Below are 16,720 nucleotides of genomic sequence, written 5' to 3' on the forward strand. Positions count from 1 at the left end.
ACTTAAAAAAAAAGGTTAGTAGTGCTAAATTTCTAGGGGGCAGGGGGAGGAATATGATTTTTACTTTATATACTTGTGCCTTTATAAACAGGCTTGAATGCTTTAGGGTAAGAAATCTCTCCATGTGCCTCAAAGCTGTTAGCTGTTTTGTTTCTCCATGGTAACAGGAGTATAAAGCAGTATGAGCATGTTACTAAAGTAGGGAGACATGACATTGTTTAGAAATGGGATTATATGTTAGGACTGCAGCTCTGGAGTGATTCTGAATTAGGCATTTTCTTATACACAGGTGCTGTGAATGTGTGCAGATGTGCTAATTAAAGGCAAGGCTTAGGGATCCAGAGGTGGCCTAAAACAGTCTATCAGTCTATAAAGTTTGCAGACGGGTTGATTAAGCTCTCCCAGAAACATGGCTGAACATGTGAAGAGGCCTATGCCAGATCAAGGTCTAAATGTAGGGCTCCATCTGAGGTTCAGATATAGTAGGCAGATGACATCTAAATTAATGCAGAGCTATCTGTAAGTTTTAGTCAGTAATCTTGCAATATTAACTAGGTGATCTCTGTTTACTTTTGTTGCCACCTTGGCAGAAGAGTATATATCAAGAATTCCTCAGCAGACTAGCTAAGAGAGTTCTTTCATGAAGAAATGAACAAAGGTAATGGTTTATAGTAGAGCAGTTTCCTCACACACTGACCTCTCCCTTGCACTGATGCACTCTTACCCTTTTCTTCTTCCCCTGTTGAGATGACTCTGCCCTACTGGACTGAGATAAAATCTACTAACTTGCATTTATAGTAAGGGAAAGGTTCTGGCAACCTTTTTGTCATCTGTACATATTGCATCTCGTCCTGTCTGTGTTCCAACAAGCTGTTCTGTAGTGCTGGGCTGTTGAGCTAACCTTGCTGACTGAGTCGTGTTTCCTCCCAGTAGACGTAGCCTGACTGAGGACAGAGCAGTGTGTGCCTGTATGTGCTTGATAGAGCCCTTTCCTTGTGCAGTTAAAACAGGGTGACTTCCTTGTTTCTCCTCCCTTCCTCTCGGGGCAGGTAAAAGTAATTTGTTCTAATTCAGGAGGCCACGCCATCTGCACCAACACAAGGCAACTTCGTGCCAAACCCACCTTCCCTTCTGTTGCGCCTCATACCGATGGTTTGACTTGCTTTCCTTTTCCTGCAAGGGAAAATTAGTTTTTTATTCCTGCTCCCTAAGGAAGCTGAGTCGTAGATCAGTTCTGCCTTCGCGTTCATACAAAATTCTCTCTGCTGTTCGTTCTTGTTAGTTCTGACCGAATTGGAAAAATCCAAAATTCAACCACCGTACAACTTGGATGGCTGGGGAAAGCCCCCAGTTAATACTGTGCAGAGAGGGGTGGGGGACAGGAGGGAAAGCTGAGCGGTTTTGTTTGGTGGGTGGGCTCTGTGCCGAGCCCCAGTTGAGGCACTCGAGAACCTGTGTTATCGCAGGGCTCTGCTTTAGGATCAGCCCTGCTCCTGCTTCCTCCCGGTGCTGCGGGGACGCGGATTGCTCGCTCCGCTCCTGCCCTTACATAACCGCGTTAGCAGGGCTGTGCCAGGGGAACTATTTCGGGCGGCAGTGCTCCTCTTCGAAGCCTTTACGCAATAAACCGTGCGGGGCTAGGCCCGAGAGGGGCGCCGGGGACCGAGGGGAGGCAGGGCAGAGCGCTGCGAGGCTGCGGCTCGAACGCGGGGGCGTTTCGGTCGGGCCGTGGCCTCATGTCAGCGAGCGGGAGCTGGCGCGGGGATGGCTCCCAGCCCCGAGCGGGGTCAGTGTGCCGGAGCTGCGTGTCGGTGAATCCGCTGCCGGGCAGGAATACGCCAGAAGGGCGGCGGGCCCCGCTGCGCTCGGCCGGGCATTTACGGTAACAGGGTGGTTACGGTAGCGCGGGAGGGCCTACGTGCGCGGGGGCGGGGCGGGGCGGCGCGCGCGCGGCGGCGGTGCGTGCGCGGCCCCGCGAGGCGCGTCTCCCTCGCGAGCTCGCGGTGAAAGGATTTGGCGCCAGGCGGGTCCCGCTCCGCAGCTCCCGCAGCCGCCGCAGCCGCACAGGCCCCCCGCGCCTCCCGCCCGCTCCCACCGCCCGCCGGGGCACCCATACACCGCAGGCACAGCCAGAGTCGCCCGCCCGTCCCTGACCGCCGCCGCCCGCGCGCCGCCCAGGGACCGAGCCGCCAGCGCCGCCGCCATGAGCTGCTCGCCCGTGAACGTGAAGAAGCTGAAGGTGTCGGAGCTGAAGGAGGAGCTGAAAAAGCGGCGCCTCTCCGACAAGGGCCTCAAGGCCGAGCTCATGGAGCGGCTCCAGGCCGCGCTTGACCAGGAGGAGGCCGGCGGGGGCGGCCCCGCCAGCGGCGCGGCCGAGCCCGGCAACGGCAGCGTGGAGGGGGAGGCGGCCGAGAGCGGCGGGGGCGCCGCGCAGCTCCGCCAGGGGGGAGGCCCTGGCCAGGCCGCGGCCTCCGCCATGGAGGACGACGACGAGGAAGGGCTGGAGGCCGCTGATGGCGACGCCATGGAGCTGGGCGAAGAGAACGGCGAGCGGGCGGGGGCCGGGGGCGGCCCCATGGAGGAGGAGGCGGGCGGCGAGGAGGAGGAAGAGGAGGAGGAGGAGGATGAGAACGGCGACGATCAGGGATTCCAGGAGGGGGAGGACGAGCTGGCCGACGAGGAGGAGGCCGTGGCCGGAGACGCCAACGGGCACGGCGACCAGCAGCCGCCGCAGTCCCAGCAGCCGCAGCAGCCCCCACCGCTCCTCCCGCCGCGCGGCGCCGCCGCCAAGGAGGCCCCGGGCAAGAGCGCCGGGGGCGCCTCGGGGCCCGCCGCGGCCGCCGCCTCCGGCCCGGCGGGCCCCGCCAAGCAACAGCAGCAGCAGCAGAAGAAAGCGGAAGGCGGCAGCGGCCGCCCTGGGGCTCAGGGCGCCGGGGGTGAGTGAGCGCGGTGGGGACGAGGGGGGAGCCATTAATCCCATCCCCCGCCCGCCATGGCGGGGGCTGCCCGCAGGGGGGGGGGGTGTGAGGGGGGGGCGGCTTCCGGGGCGCGCGCGGGAGGACGTTGGAGGCCCCGCGCCTCGTGCGGCCCCGGCGGGGGGGGCCGGGCGGGGGGAGGGGCCGGGGGGGGAGGGGCGGCGGAGGGGCCGCTGGGGCGCGCTGTGCATTGTGCGCCGAGGGGCGCGCGGCGCGCGTGACGTCACTTCCGGGCTGGGCGCACGGGATGGCGCTGGGAAGGCCCGGCGGTACAATGGAGGCGGGAGGAGGAGGAGGAATTCCTGCCCTGGGGCTCCCGCCTGCGGCCCGCCGAGAGGAGGCGCAGTCGTGCGGATCGTGCCGTGCCCTTGCGAGCGGCCGGGAATGTCCCGCTGTCCCCGCGGGGGGGAGGATGGGGGTGCGGCGTCGCGGCGGGTCCAGGTTTTTTTTTGGTCCTTTTATTTTTTTCTTATTTTATTTTTCTGGCTTTTCCGTGGGGATCTTAACACCGACGGCCGTACCGGCTGCTGCGTGGTGTAGTGGCCTCTTCCGTCTTCTAAATTACTTCTGACTCACGACAAGTTCTGAGTCTCCCGAGAAAATTCGAGATACGGGGTTTTATCTTAAAAAAAAAAAAAAAAAAAAAAAGCAAATCTCCTTTTTAGCATATTATTGTTTTTCTCAGGCTGTAGGTTCTTGCAATTTACAAGCTTACAGCCCTCAGATTTTATTCCTAATTAAATTAAAACTTAAAATAATTAAAATGAATCATTCATTTTGTTGCAGGAGATGGTAAAATGGAACAAAAACCTGGTGAGAAGAAGAGGGGAGTGAAAAGACCACGTGAGGACCATGGCCGAGGATATTTTGAATACATTGAGGAAAATAAGTATAGCAGGTAAAAAGACTTGATGCTGGGTAGCATTTTGTGAATGAGGAGGAATAAAGTACAGGAGTGTCTATTTTAACATTGTGAAAATATGTGTAGCTTTATTATCTTTTGTTTGGTCTTTGTTTTATCAGGGCCAAGTCCCCTCAACCACCTGTTGAAGAAGAAGATGAACATTTTGATGACACAGTGGTTTGTCTTGATACTTGTGAGTAAACATGCTTTCCTTTGCTCTGGAAAGATGTGGTGTTATATTTTTAATCTTAATGCCACACTTTCTGAAATGCGGGGAGAATACATTTGTTGACTTTCATTATCAGGTAACTAAAAAAAAAAAAAGAAATTTTGTTGTTTCTACCCATTTTCAATATACAGAGATCAGAAGGATACGCAGGTATATTAGCAGCAGGAAGCTTGTTTTCCTACAAAGTCTGTGATGACAGAATTCTGTGAAGAAATCTTAACCAAAACCCTTACACAGTAAGGAAGCTTGGGTGGCCAAATGTAGAGTGAACATAGAACACCCTAAAAACAGCTTGAGAAAATAGTTGTCCAGCACTGCTGCTTCAGAAAGCTTAGAGAGTCAGTCGTGTAAGTGATTACAGTAGTATGGTTGGTGAAGTGATCTTCCTGCATAACTTGCGCTATATATATTTACCAAGCAGTGGAGTGTTCTTTCACATCTTCTGAGAAATTGAACAAAATCTGGTAAGGCCTCCTGAAAAGTGACCCATTTATGCAGCCTGGGAGTTTATGGGGTTGGGTGGTGATTTGTGTAAGTGGGAAGACGGAATTCGTCGGCAGAGCGTAGACTTTGACAAGTACCTCCAAATGGGTTTTTTTGAGACAGATTATAAACATTACTATTACTGGGATGTACCATAAGAGCAAAGTTGACATTTGTGTTCTTGAGGGTAAGTATAAGAACTTAGTGCAATATTAGAAAACTGGAATAAGTAGTGCTTGAACTTGTTGGATTCTTAAAGTGCCATGGAAGAAAAGCTTAACTTCTGGCATTATCTAGCATATTTGTTGGTAGTTCCAGATGGTTTTTTTCCCACAACAAATGCTTTGAAATGGAAGGCAGTATTAGTTTACAACCACATAAACTACTGAATATGCCATCCTTGATATTTTGGTAACTAAATCTCAAGTTTCTAGCTGCTAACCTGGTGAGTAGCCACCTCTATGGGAGCTTTGGATATTCCCAATGACTGAGTAAATGGCTGCTGTTAATTATTACTATTTCTAGTAATAATAATAATTCCTAGTGAAAAGTTTTCTTACTGGACAAACTTTGTGACTTAAAGTGTTAACAGACTGTTTAGAGATAAGATTCAAACATAGCTTAAAGACTGAATAGGTATTCTCTTTTCTGGACCATAGTGATCCAGACATATAAGAGGTTTAGCCACTCTTAAGTACCTTTTATTTCCCATGTCTTAAAAGGAAGCTGTAATTTGAAATTCTGTTGTCATTTCCTGTTCTATAAATAACATGCAAAGGTGGGTTTCTTCTGTGTGATTTTATCTGGTTGTCACACAACAAATAAAAGTTAGAAGTACTCATGAGAAAACACTTTGAAAACACTGTTGCAGTTGGGGATGGTTGTATGCAAAAATCTTGTGCGTGACAGTTGCCAGTAATACAGGGCAGACTGCATTTGGTGTGCTCAGGCAGCGTGCAGGTTTTACACTAGAGCAGAACTTGCTGTTTGCTCCTTTAGCTTCTTTCTTGTAACTGTCAAATAGGTTTGGAGCTTCATCTATGGATTCCTTGTTCTGGGGAATTAAAGTGCTCTGTGCTGCACCCTGTCTTACCATTTGGCATTGCCATTCTGAAACCTATTAAAAGATTAATTAGCAATTTGATGGTGTTCAGCTCTGAAGATGCCTGTAAAACCAAGATTCCACTTAAGCTCTTAGAGTGATAGGTGAATTCATAGTGTAGGTCTTGTTTTTGGTCTGAAGTAGGTTCTCAGGCTAAGCACAGAGAGCGTTTGAATTAAACACTTGTATTTTAATTGGCTTAATCTAATGGGACTCGCTAGTTTATTGTATTAACCAGAGACTATTTTCAGTACTCAAACATTCATTTTTACTTCTTAGCAGCCCTTAATTTTGGGGGTGAGCATTAAGAATACTTCAAAATGTGTAGTACAACAGCACATACTGCCAAGAGCATGATGCAGATTGCTCTATACTGGCCGAAATAGGTAACCAACAGAGAAGACTCAAGTAGGTAGATAAGGTGAAATTCAGGGGCTTTTAAGCAGATGGAAAAAATAGAGGGGAAATGGGTGACAAAAGTGAAGATAACACCTTGAAAAATTGCTCTTGTTAGCTAGTTTTTTTAAGACTTTATGCTGAGCTTCAGCCTGCGCCTCCATCTAGGCACATGTTCAGTTGCGAGTTGCTTTTCTGAAAGCCGATGAGTACTTGCTGGCAGTTTGTCTTGAATATCACCTGTGAAAGCTGACGTCACCTTTAATGCATACAATTGGACACCTGTGTGTTATTTTGTAATCAGAGTAAACAGAATGATTTTTATGTTAACAGATAACTGTGACCTGCATTTTAAAATCTCAAGAGACCGGTTTAGTGCTTCCTCTCTGACCATGGAAAGCTTTGCTTTCCTTTGGGCTGGAGGGAGAGCTTCCTATGGAGTTTCTAAAGGCAAAGTCTGCTTTGAGATGAAGGTGAGTTAAACTGATGCTTACAGGAGACTGTTTTGCATGCTTAAATATAATATTGTTTATACTAGTCACATATTTTGGACTAAGTTGAACCTACGTCATGTGAACAAGGCCTGGGAAGGCCTTGTCTTATGTGCCTGTGAAATGTTCTTGATAAAAGATGGCTCAGTTTGCAAAATTGTTGCCTCTTTAATAAGAACTTCCATTTAACAACAAAAAAAACCCAAACAAACAAAGCCCCCCCCCCCAAAACCACAAAACCCTTCGTTTTATCTGAATGAGACGTTTGGTCTCATTTCTTAACCAAGAATTCTATTTGGCAGCTCATGCATCAACCCTTGAAGAGCTTTTATACTCTCTAGTCAGAAGTTTGCTTTGACTTTTTGAAGAGTACAGAGAGCTTGATTTCTTTTTTAAAAAGGAGATATAAATTATCCCAGCAGTCCTTTCTGTTTCCACTTAGTCTTTGAGTTTGACCTGCTCTAGGTAGAGACTTGGGCTGGATGACCTCCAGAGGTCCCTTTCAGCATGATTAACTCTGACTTGATGCATTGAATGTGAGTATTTAGCAGGTAGTTAAATTTTGAGAACAAAAGTTCTCCTGAAGGCTAAGAACAGCAAAGAGCAATCAGCCTTGTAATAAATTGATTTCTCCAACTTGTGGATAGAAGAGTAACAAGAGCACAAAGCTTGAATTATTTTTTTTTTTACTTAAAACTATGTTAAAGGCGTCTTTGCACATGATGTGCCTGTGTTCTCTTACTCTGTTCTCTTCCTCTAGTTCTTTGACATGTAACTTTTTCCATGAGAACTGGGTAGTGATCCCGTTCTCCTTGCTATTGCATGGAGTGATTTCTTTCTTTAACTTTGGGAGGCCACTGAAGTGAAATTAATGTCACTATTGCCCTGTTCGCTTTCAAATCAGTTTGACCTGACTTAAATAATTGTGGAAGCTGGTAGGATACTGATGGTTTTTTCACTCGAATTTGGTGAAGTTAGTAAATGCAATTAAAAAATAGCTGGTTGCCTACAGATTCCAGTGCTTTTAGGTGGTTTGTTGGGGGTTTTTTGTATGTTGGGGTTTTTTTGTTTAAATCTGGTTATGTTGTTAGGAAGATGGCAGTTTGCCCAGGAAGTCTGCTTACAGTGAAGAGGGATGAGTGTAATATTTGCCTCAGTCTGTATAAAGCAATTTTTTTTATCCATTGCATATTTTCTTAGCAAAGTAATTTACTGTTAATCCCAATTTTATGGCAGCTCTTTTGGTTTTTTTTAAATATGTATACATCTTGTTTGTGATATTAATACAGTGTCATAAGGACTTAAGGCTTTTGGCCACTGAGGGGGACTGCTTTGACAAAGTGATCAAGATATACGGTATCTTCGATCTTCATTGCTAGGTCAGGAGATAAAACTATGTAGTCTTGTGGTTTCACAATGTTTTATTTTTGCAGAAGGTGATTACTTAGACTTAGCAAGATTCAACCAATGTGTAAAGGTTCCAAATGCTACCTTTTGTGCTTCCATCTTGTTAGTGTCTAATAAATATCACTTACCTTTTGCCGAATAATTTAAAAATAGGTTACAGAAAAGATTCCTGTTAAACACCTGTATACAAAAGATATTGACATACATGAAGTGCGAGTTGGCTGGTCACTGAACACAAGTGGAATGTTGCTTGGTAAGGCTTAAATGTTTGATTGCTTTTGAATTGTGTATGCTGAATATGGCTGAAGTTTTAAATCATATTTTTCTGAAGCAGGTGGGAGAAGCTTAGTGACTGTAATCTGTGTGTTCTGAAAAGTCTTTATTTGGTCCTAGTAATAAAGTTCCTCACACCATGTCCTGTAAATGACTCAAATTAAGCCATTAAGTATTCAGGCTTGTAAGGAGTACATAATTTCAGAGCTAGTTCTTCCAGTGGTCAAGTATGGCTTGTGGAGAACATTATGGAATACCTAACAAGATAAAGATTTCTCCTTTTTATGTAGTGGCATAAATGGGAACAGGGGGCAACCCTTCTCTCTTCCCCTTCTCTTTTTTCTTCAAGGGTGGGACATAGTGTAAGATTTAACCAGTGAAAAAAAATTCATGGATAACTCCATTATCGTTCTTTTGGCTTGGGGGGGAAATCCTAATTTCTGAAAGTAGTTGGAAAGAAAAAAGTACAACTTCATTAGATATATGGCAAATGGTCATAATAACACTGACAGCTCGTACTTGTTGCTGAAACACATCTTTGTGGTAAATGTGTATGAGTTGGTATGTTCTGACATCAGCAACAGCTTTCTAGTTAAGTAGTTAAGTTCCACCTGAGTGCTTATGTTTGACACTTCCTGTTAGCTTGTTCCTTGCAGCTTCATCCTCAGCTGTCGCATAGGCTGACTGTCTGCTAAACTCCCTTTAAAATGGGAGGGGTAAGTGCTACTGGAGACTAAATTCAGAAAGCCTCTCTGACTATGTTACAGCAGGTATACCAGTGCATAATGTGAGGTCTTCAGATTTTAAAAATACTTGCTCGTGTCTTTATCTGGCAGTTCAGCTTTATTGTCAGGATGAATCTGGAACCAGCAGCATAAGGCTCTTAAAACTGGGATGAGGAAATGCTGCCGTTCCATCTCAAGTGAGAGTATTCTTGAATAGAAAAATGAGCTTGTGTAACTGCTTAAGGTCATAGCTTGTTTTGGCATTAATAAAAATATTCTGAACGGCAGCTTACATAAGTAGCTGTAAAGTGATTTATTTCTAAAGGGTTAGGTGGGAATGCCTGTTTTTTAATTAGTTTAAATTATTTCTTCAGGGGAAGAAGAATTTTCTTATGGGTATTCTCTAAAAGGAATAAAGACTTGCAATTGCGAGACTGAAGACTTTGGTGAGAAGTTTGATGAAAATGATGTGATTGGATGTTTTGCTGTAAGTTTTCACTTATTCAAGGATGTTTTTCCTCAAAAGAGAATATTTTTAGACTTCTTTGATGTGATAAGCAGTAAAACAAATACTTAAAATCATGGGAGCAAGACAAGTTGTTTAACATAGGGAGATACTAGAAGCAAGCAGCTATTATCAACAGTGGCTGCTGCCAACGTGATTTCTTATTCATAAACAAATGTCTTTAAAGCCTTTAACAAAAAATCAGATCTTAAACAAGATGATCATTGGCAGTAACTCATTGTAAGAGAAAATTTTAGTTCGTTTATGATATAGCAGTGTTACAGGAGTTAAATGAATATAGTGAGTATAGTGAAGTGACTAATATAATTTCATAGAGTGAGGTAATTGTATCTAACCTGATGTTTTGTCTGAAAACCAGAATTTTGATGGTGATGAAGTGGAACTCTCGTATTCCAAGAATGGACAAGAGCTTGGTGTTGCATTCAAAATAAGCAAGGAAGTTCTTGATGGGCGACCACTCTTTCCACATGTTCTCTGCCATAACTGTGCAGTTGAATTTAACTTTGGTCAGAAGGAGGAACCTTACTTTCCTGTTCCTGAAGAGTATACCTTCATCCAGAAGGTCCCCCTGGAGGATAGGGTCCGAGGACCAAAGGGACCTGAGCAAAAGAAAGATTGTGAGGTAAGTTTCTTCTTGATAATCTCGAAGTTGTTGAGATAGATGGATGGCAGTGGTAGACTTAAGCAGACTATTACACCACACTCTGACGTTGTTTGGGAGCTTTAATACTTGGTATCCCATGACTGTTCACTACCACCACCACCCCCTGACACTCCTACATTCCCTCTCAGTATTCATTAGGCTTTCTGGGCTAAGTTACATACTTAAAAAAATCTTTGAACTAGTATCTCAAGTATAGAACTTGTCGTCATAGGTGGTGATGATGATTGGTTTGCCTGGGGCTGGCAAGACTACATGGGTTACCAAACATGCAGCAGCAAATCCCGGGAAATACAACATTCTTGGGACAAATACTATTATGGACAAAATGATGGTAAGTGAAAATATGACATTTGATTTCTTAATATATTAAAAACTTGGTGTAAATCCAAGGTGTCTGGCTGCTGTGGGATTCTTTTGTGTCAAAGAAACTGGCTACGTGTTAGCTAGTGACTGTTAAAAGTCTTTTTACCTTGCTGAGCTGCTCATTTGTATGTGGCACAGCAGAATTCTAAAGCTTTTTGTGGTAGTGTATAAAAAATAGTCAGCTGTTGTTGACTCTTTAACGTATTTCTATTTCTCTGTGTTACTGTTCTCAGAATAGAATGTTTAGCTGGAATTAGTATTGCGATGAGTATATACAGTAACTGAACTGTATTGATTCACCTAGAGTCTTTGTTTGTAAAACTCTGTGTCTTACGGAGGCTTGAGAATTTCAGTTACGAGTTTGCAGCTATAGCCTTCAATTGAACAATCCATGAATTGAGGTGGAGAACATTTAGCAAAGAAAATGTCAGCCACGTGTATCACTTTAACTCTGGAAAATCTCTCCATAGGTTGCAGGTTTTAAGCGTCAGATGGCAGACACTGGGAAACTTAACACACTGTTGCAGAGAGCTCCACAGTGTCTTGGGAAGTTTATTGAGATTGCAGCTCGTAAGAAGCGGAATTTCATTTTGGATCAGGTAGAAACTTCAGTGAAAAACGGTTAAGGAAATCTGTTATAGGCTGTAATATAGTAATTAACTGGGATTAAAGTTACATTATAATAGCAGTTTCACTTACTTACTACTCAGGGGACTCAAAGTTGAGATATTACTACAAATGCTTGTCTGAACTTCTCTGGATTTATGGGATGTGGGAGGAATAGTGTTTTAACACGTGGATATGAGTTCGTAACTTTGCATTGTGCAGCATCTTTATGTCCAGTTATTTGTAAACTTCATTGCAAGCTCTTGTAGAGGTGAAGTCTATACACCATAAGTTGACTTCCTTAACTCTTACAATGACAGCTACGTGTAGTAAGTTACTGCATTTTTTTCAGACAAATGTGTCTGCAGCTGCGCAGAGGAGAAAAATGTGCCTGTTTGCAGGCTTCCAGCGCAAAGCAGTTGTTGTTTGCCCAAAAGATGAAGACTACAAGCAAAGAACACAAAAGAAGGCAGAGGTGGAGGGAAAAGATCTTCCAGAGCATGCAGTTCTCAAAATGAAAGGCATGGAACATAATCCTATACTGTGTTTTAGGATGCTGACTATCTGTTTAAAGGATTAAGTAAACGTGAAGTCTAAAAAAAAATCACTTTATCTTAAACAGTTGTACTTAAACAAAACTGGAAGACTATTGTAACTTGGTAGGATAACACTACATTGTGTTCCCTCTGCTGCAGTCCTTAACACTACTCAGTTATGCTGATACGCTTCATGCAGATGCACAAAGCTGTCTTGGCATAAAGTGCCCTATATGAGTGATATATTTGGCAGAAACTGGTATTCTGAGTGGAGGCTTATAAAAGAAAAAAAAAGATACAGGCAGAATGTTTTTGAGGTTTGGAACAGTACTGGTAACTCCATGAAGACCTGTTTATTTCTTTTGTCACTGTTATATTTCCTAAATGCTCAAATTATGTAATTTTGTCCCTGTGCTTGAGGGAATGCAGGGGGTGGGAGGAAGAATGGGAGAAAGGTGGTTAAATTGCGGCTTTGACTGTGGCTGAATGTAGATGCTGAATACTCAGTGTTTTTGCAATTATAGGGAACTTCACACTGCCAGAGGTAGCAGAATGTTTTGATGAAATAATCTATGTAGAGTTGCAAAAAGAAGAAGCTCAGAAGCTTTTGGAACAGTATAAAGAAGAAAGTAAGAAAGCTCTTCCGCCAGAAAAGAAACAGAACACTGGCTCAAAGAAGAACAAGAAGAGCAATAAAAATCAGTTTAATAGGGGTCAGAGAGGACGTGGAGGATTCAACATGCGGGGCAACTTCAGAGGAGGAGGTGAGCCTAAAAATAAGGCTGTGAATTCTGGAGGTTGCTGCTACTGAGGGGGGAAAAGGGTGTAGTACTTGCATTGCAGTTATTATTTAGTGGGAACCTTGCTTTCAATTTCAGCAAGTTTAAACGTTCTAGTGCAGAGTTAATTGTCCAGCTTAAATGAGAAAATTGTCAAAATCCTGGATTGCACTGTTGATTTTCAAGTAGGAAATATGTAAGACCTGAAGTAACTCTCTCCCTGCAGTCCCTGGCAATCGTGGTGGATACAACAGAAGGGGAGGCAACATGCCTCAGCGAGGTGGTGGAGGTGGCGGTGGTGGCGGTGGCAGCAGCGGGGCGATTGGCTACCCATATCCTCGCGGCCCTGTCTTTCCAAGCAGAGGTGGCTACTCAAACAGAGGAAACTATAACAGAGGTGGAATGCCCAACAGGGGGAACTACAACCAGGTGATGCTTGGGTGGGGAGGGGGGTTGACTGGGTGAACTACAGTACTTTGGATGAGGTTGGTTGAAAGGTTCGGTGGCTGTGAACAGCTGCACACTAGGTTGTGGTGCTACACCACTGCCACACTGCAAGGCTTTTCCAGTTTAGTGCATGTGTGCAGGGCTCTGAATGCTGTGTAAGAAGTGCTGATGTGGATGTGGGGGTTCCATGTTAAGGCTGTACCTCTGTCTTGATAAAAACGAAGATTTCTAGGGCATGTATGTGAAGGCTTGTGTTTGGGATTTTTTGTTTGTCACGTGTCCCCCCCTCTCCTGACAATAGTAGTAACTGTTGTTTGGCTTTAGGGTCAAGGTGTATCTTTATCAAATATTTAAGGAACTTTATGGAAATGACTCTGCACAGTCTTTGTCTTGGTGTCTGGTATCAAACGCAACTGGTAAAGGTGCTAGCCTAGGTCTTACCTGGTGGAGTATCAGTGGAATTCATGAAAAAAAAATTGGATTACTGAAAAGCCAGCAGATGGAGCCCAAGCCAGTAAACATGGCTCAAGTTTGCATAATACTGACAAACAGGAGAAATGAAATGTTTTATCTACTAGTATCAATGTCCCTTTGTCGTACCATAACTTCTATTTGAAGTTCTGTGGGTTAGCTCTTCTATTTTCAGTTGTGTGACCCATATCCTTTTGTCTGATCAGATAACATACCCTTGTAGCAACTACAGCCTTTCCTAACTGAAAATAGACAAGCTCTTGTATTTTTAGTTGTCCTGGTGCAGTTTAGCAGCTGAAAATAGGGTGAGGCAAAACTGGATTAGCCAGCTTTCCAGACCACTGGCAACGACAGTTTGAGCTGGCTTATTAATTCTGATGCTCTTGCCCCTTGTTAAAAAGGAGTTGCTTATGAGAGAGGAGGCTTTTGATATTCTAGTGTTTTTCAGGGAGGGTTTTGTTTTGTGTAGTTTTTTTTGTTTTGTTTTAACCCGAGACTGATACCTTGAATTTGAAAGCTTCGATGTGGTGTGTGGTGTTTTGGTGGTAATAAAGATTGGTATTAGTACACTTCTGAAAAACACATATAGATGAACTTGTTAAAAGCTGTTGTCCTCTTGCAGAACTTCAGAGGAAGGGGAAATAATCGTGGCTACAAAAACCAATCTCAGGGCTACAACCAGTGGCAGCAGGGTGTAAGTAGTCCCAACTTTATCTTTTTACTGAGTTTTTTAACTTGAATATTTCAAAATGCTGACTGAAATAATTAGGTGTGTTATCAAAACTGGATATTAAAATTTTCTAATGCTAGGTAATATCACTATAAATAGTTTCCTGTGCAAAACTTAATCTGTCTTGATGGTCTTGATATATCAAATATCAGCTGTGGCTTAACAGCCTTAATGGTATGTAGTGTTTGGCATCACATTACTGCTGTGAGGTGAGCTCATAACTGCCTTCAGTTGTTCAGAAACTTGCTGCTATTGGAGAGGATTTTACTCTTCTCAAGTTCCAGAGGAACTAGATGTTTGTTAAGTACTTTTTTTTTCTGTAAGAAATGTATCCATTTTGCAATTGCAGATTAAAACTAACTATTTATTCTTTATTGCAGCAATTCTGGGGTCAGAAGCCATGGAGTCAGCATTATCACCAAGGATATTATTGAATACCCAAATAAATGAACTGATACATATTTCTCCAAAACCTTCACAAGAAGTCGACTGTTTTCTTTAGTAGGCTAACTTTTTAAACATTCCACAAGAGGAAGTGCCTGCGGGTTCCTTTTTTAGAAGCTTTGTGGGTTGATTTTTTTCTTTTCTTTTTTTGTACATTTTTAATTGCAGTTTTAAAGTGATTCGTAAGAGAACCTCAGCATTGTGCACGATAAGAGAATGTGTCAGTATTTCAGGGTTCTGCATTTTATCTGTAAAATGTGACTTTTTTTTTACCACAACAAAAGTAAAACGTTGCTTTGTACCTGGTGTCTTTTTATTAAAGAATTTTCTCCTTTTTCCCCATCCCCCAATTTCTAAGAAACAGTCGTGAGTCATGTCACAATACGATAGCAGTGTTAGCAACCAGATTCGTACGGAGGCTTCTCAGTAGCCCTCAAATACCGTGAGATTATGTAAAGCTCCATATTACACTCCATCTTCTCTATGAAGCTTTTGGGTTGGGAGGGGAGGAGGGGGAGGTAAAAGTTTCTGGCAATAACTAGGACTTTTTTGTAACACTTGGAACTCTTTAGGATGTTGGGGGCAAAGCAGAAACCTGGGGCTAAATAGTGAAGGTGGAGTGTATGTAGAAGCTCTTAAAGTTGTAAAACTCGGTTGCTTTATTTGTGGAGGCTCAAACTTGTGAAGGTACAACACCATAATTTCTTTTCCATTTGTTCTGCATTTTGATTCTGAAAAGAAGCTGGCTTTGCCCATTTCTTATTAAACAAAACTTGTTGTAAATCCAGTTGTCTAATGGGATCTATATGAAGTTAGCTGTGTGTCTGTATAACTTTCCCCACAAAATACTGTATACCTAGTGTGCTTGTAGTAGTTACTCCACCATTTTGTAAGCTAATGAAACTGTGAGTCACCCATTTTATATCTTAATTTTTAATCATGTCAATTTTCAAATGGGTGTATCTCCTTAGCCTGCTGATTCCTTTTCTCTTTAAAGAAGGTGGGTGGAGAAGTTTAACTCTAGACGTTTGTTTGCAATAAAATAAATTCATTTTACTCTTGTTTGGGATTGTCACCATCAAGGTCTAAAATCCCTTTAAGGCTATAAAGAGGAAGAGAATGTATGAAAGTGACGATGTTGGACAGTTTTAAAACTCATTGCTGTGTACATGCTCAAATACTTGTGTTTCTTTAAAATCTAAACTGGTAGTCGCTCTGTTAGAGATCTATCACATGTATAATTTCACAGTTTAACATGGTTATATGTATAGGGCAAAAGTCTTTGAGTTGGCTTGCATCATGTAAATCCACTTAACCTCTTTATTGTAAAATAGACATTAGGGAAGGGACTGGACAAGGGAGTAGGATGGGAAAGAGGCTTGTCATGAAGTTTTAACAGAGAGCTTCAATTTGTTTTAATTGCTATTATGTTCAGCTTTACGCTTCTGTAAAATTGTAGTGGCGATGTTAGCTGCTGACTTGTGTTTTAATGCCATGAGACAGGGGAGAGATGTCACCGTTGTCAGTGGGACTCGGCATACACGTGTGAGAACACGTGGCACTGCCGGCACTGGGGCGTTGGGCTGTGCTGGCCGAGTCCTTGTGGCAGCGTACAGACTAGCAGAGGCTCCCTGGCAGCAGCCTAGAGCTGGAGTCCGTGTAGTGTGCTGCAAACTTCTCTCAAATGTTAGTCAATTTCTAGTAGTCTTCAGAAGTAAAGATAAAGTTGTGTTGCTCTTCTAGCCTTTATAGCAGATGCATATTGACATTAAACATTAACAGCACCACCTCCTTGTTAATATTGCTTTAAATCATCCCTTTACTTTGAATGAAAAAAATGTAAATTGTCTTTAAAGAAACGCTATTTAATGAACTAGAAATTTGGGGAATTGAAACCCAAATGTGTTCTGCTGAAATGGAATTTTCTTTAGACTTGAAAAAAAAAAAGTTTAGTGTAATTAAAGTCCATCACCCTTCTACCCTCTTCATGAGAACTAACATTTTGTATGGAGTGCTGATCCTTTGCTTATTTTGGTACTCTATAAAATGATATAGTCTTAAATATAAGAGCCTACACTTACTATGTGGTTGTAAAGCTTGTATTTCAATTCAAAAGTCTGGGATGTTTTGTGTTCAAGTCTTTGCCACACATCAAGTGTCTCAAAAGAG

At 43.3% G+C, this 16,720-nt stretch overlaps 1 protein-coding gene across 2 annotated transcripts; it reads left to right on the forward strand.

Annotated features, from left to right (window-relative positions):
* Positions 1–1,981: 1,981 nt before the first annotated feature.
* Positions 1,982–16,338, forward strand: HNRNPU (heterogeneous nuclear ribonucleoprotein U). Of its 2 annotated transcripts, XM_032681519.1 has the most exons (15): positions 1,982–2,814; positions 2,857–2,936; positions 3,762–3,873; positions 3,999–4,072; positions 6,423–6,562; positions 8,141–8,240; positions 9,360–9,472; positions 9,870–10,133; positions 10,387–10,506; positions 11,009–11,137; positions 11,497–11,665; positions 12,205–12,444; positions 12,686–12,888; positions 14,000–14,071; positions 14,488–16,338. In XM_032681519.1, the coding sequence occupies exons 1-15, from the start codon at positions 2,204–2,206 to the stop codon at positions 14,539–14,541; spliced, it is 2,481 nt and encodes an 826-aa protein (XP_032537410.1). In that variant the 5' UTR covers positions 1,982–2,203; the 3' UTR covers positions 14,542–16,338. The 2 variants fall into 2 exon arrangements, with proteins under 2 accessions (XP_032537410.1, XP_032537409.1); XM_032681518.1 differs by having other exon boundaries at positions 1,982–2,936.
* Positions 16,339–16,720: the final 382 nt, after the last annotated feature.

Source organism: Chiroxiphia lanceolata, chromosome 3 (assembly GCF_009829145.1).
Source record: "Chiroxiphia lanceolata isolate bChiLan1 chromosome 3, bChiLan1.pri, whole genome shotgun sequence".
NCBI lineage: Eukaryota > Metazoa > Chordata > Aves > Passeriformes > Pipridae > Chiroxiphia > Chiroxiphia lanceolata.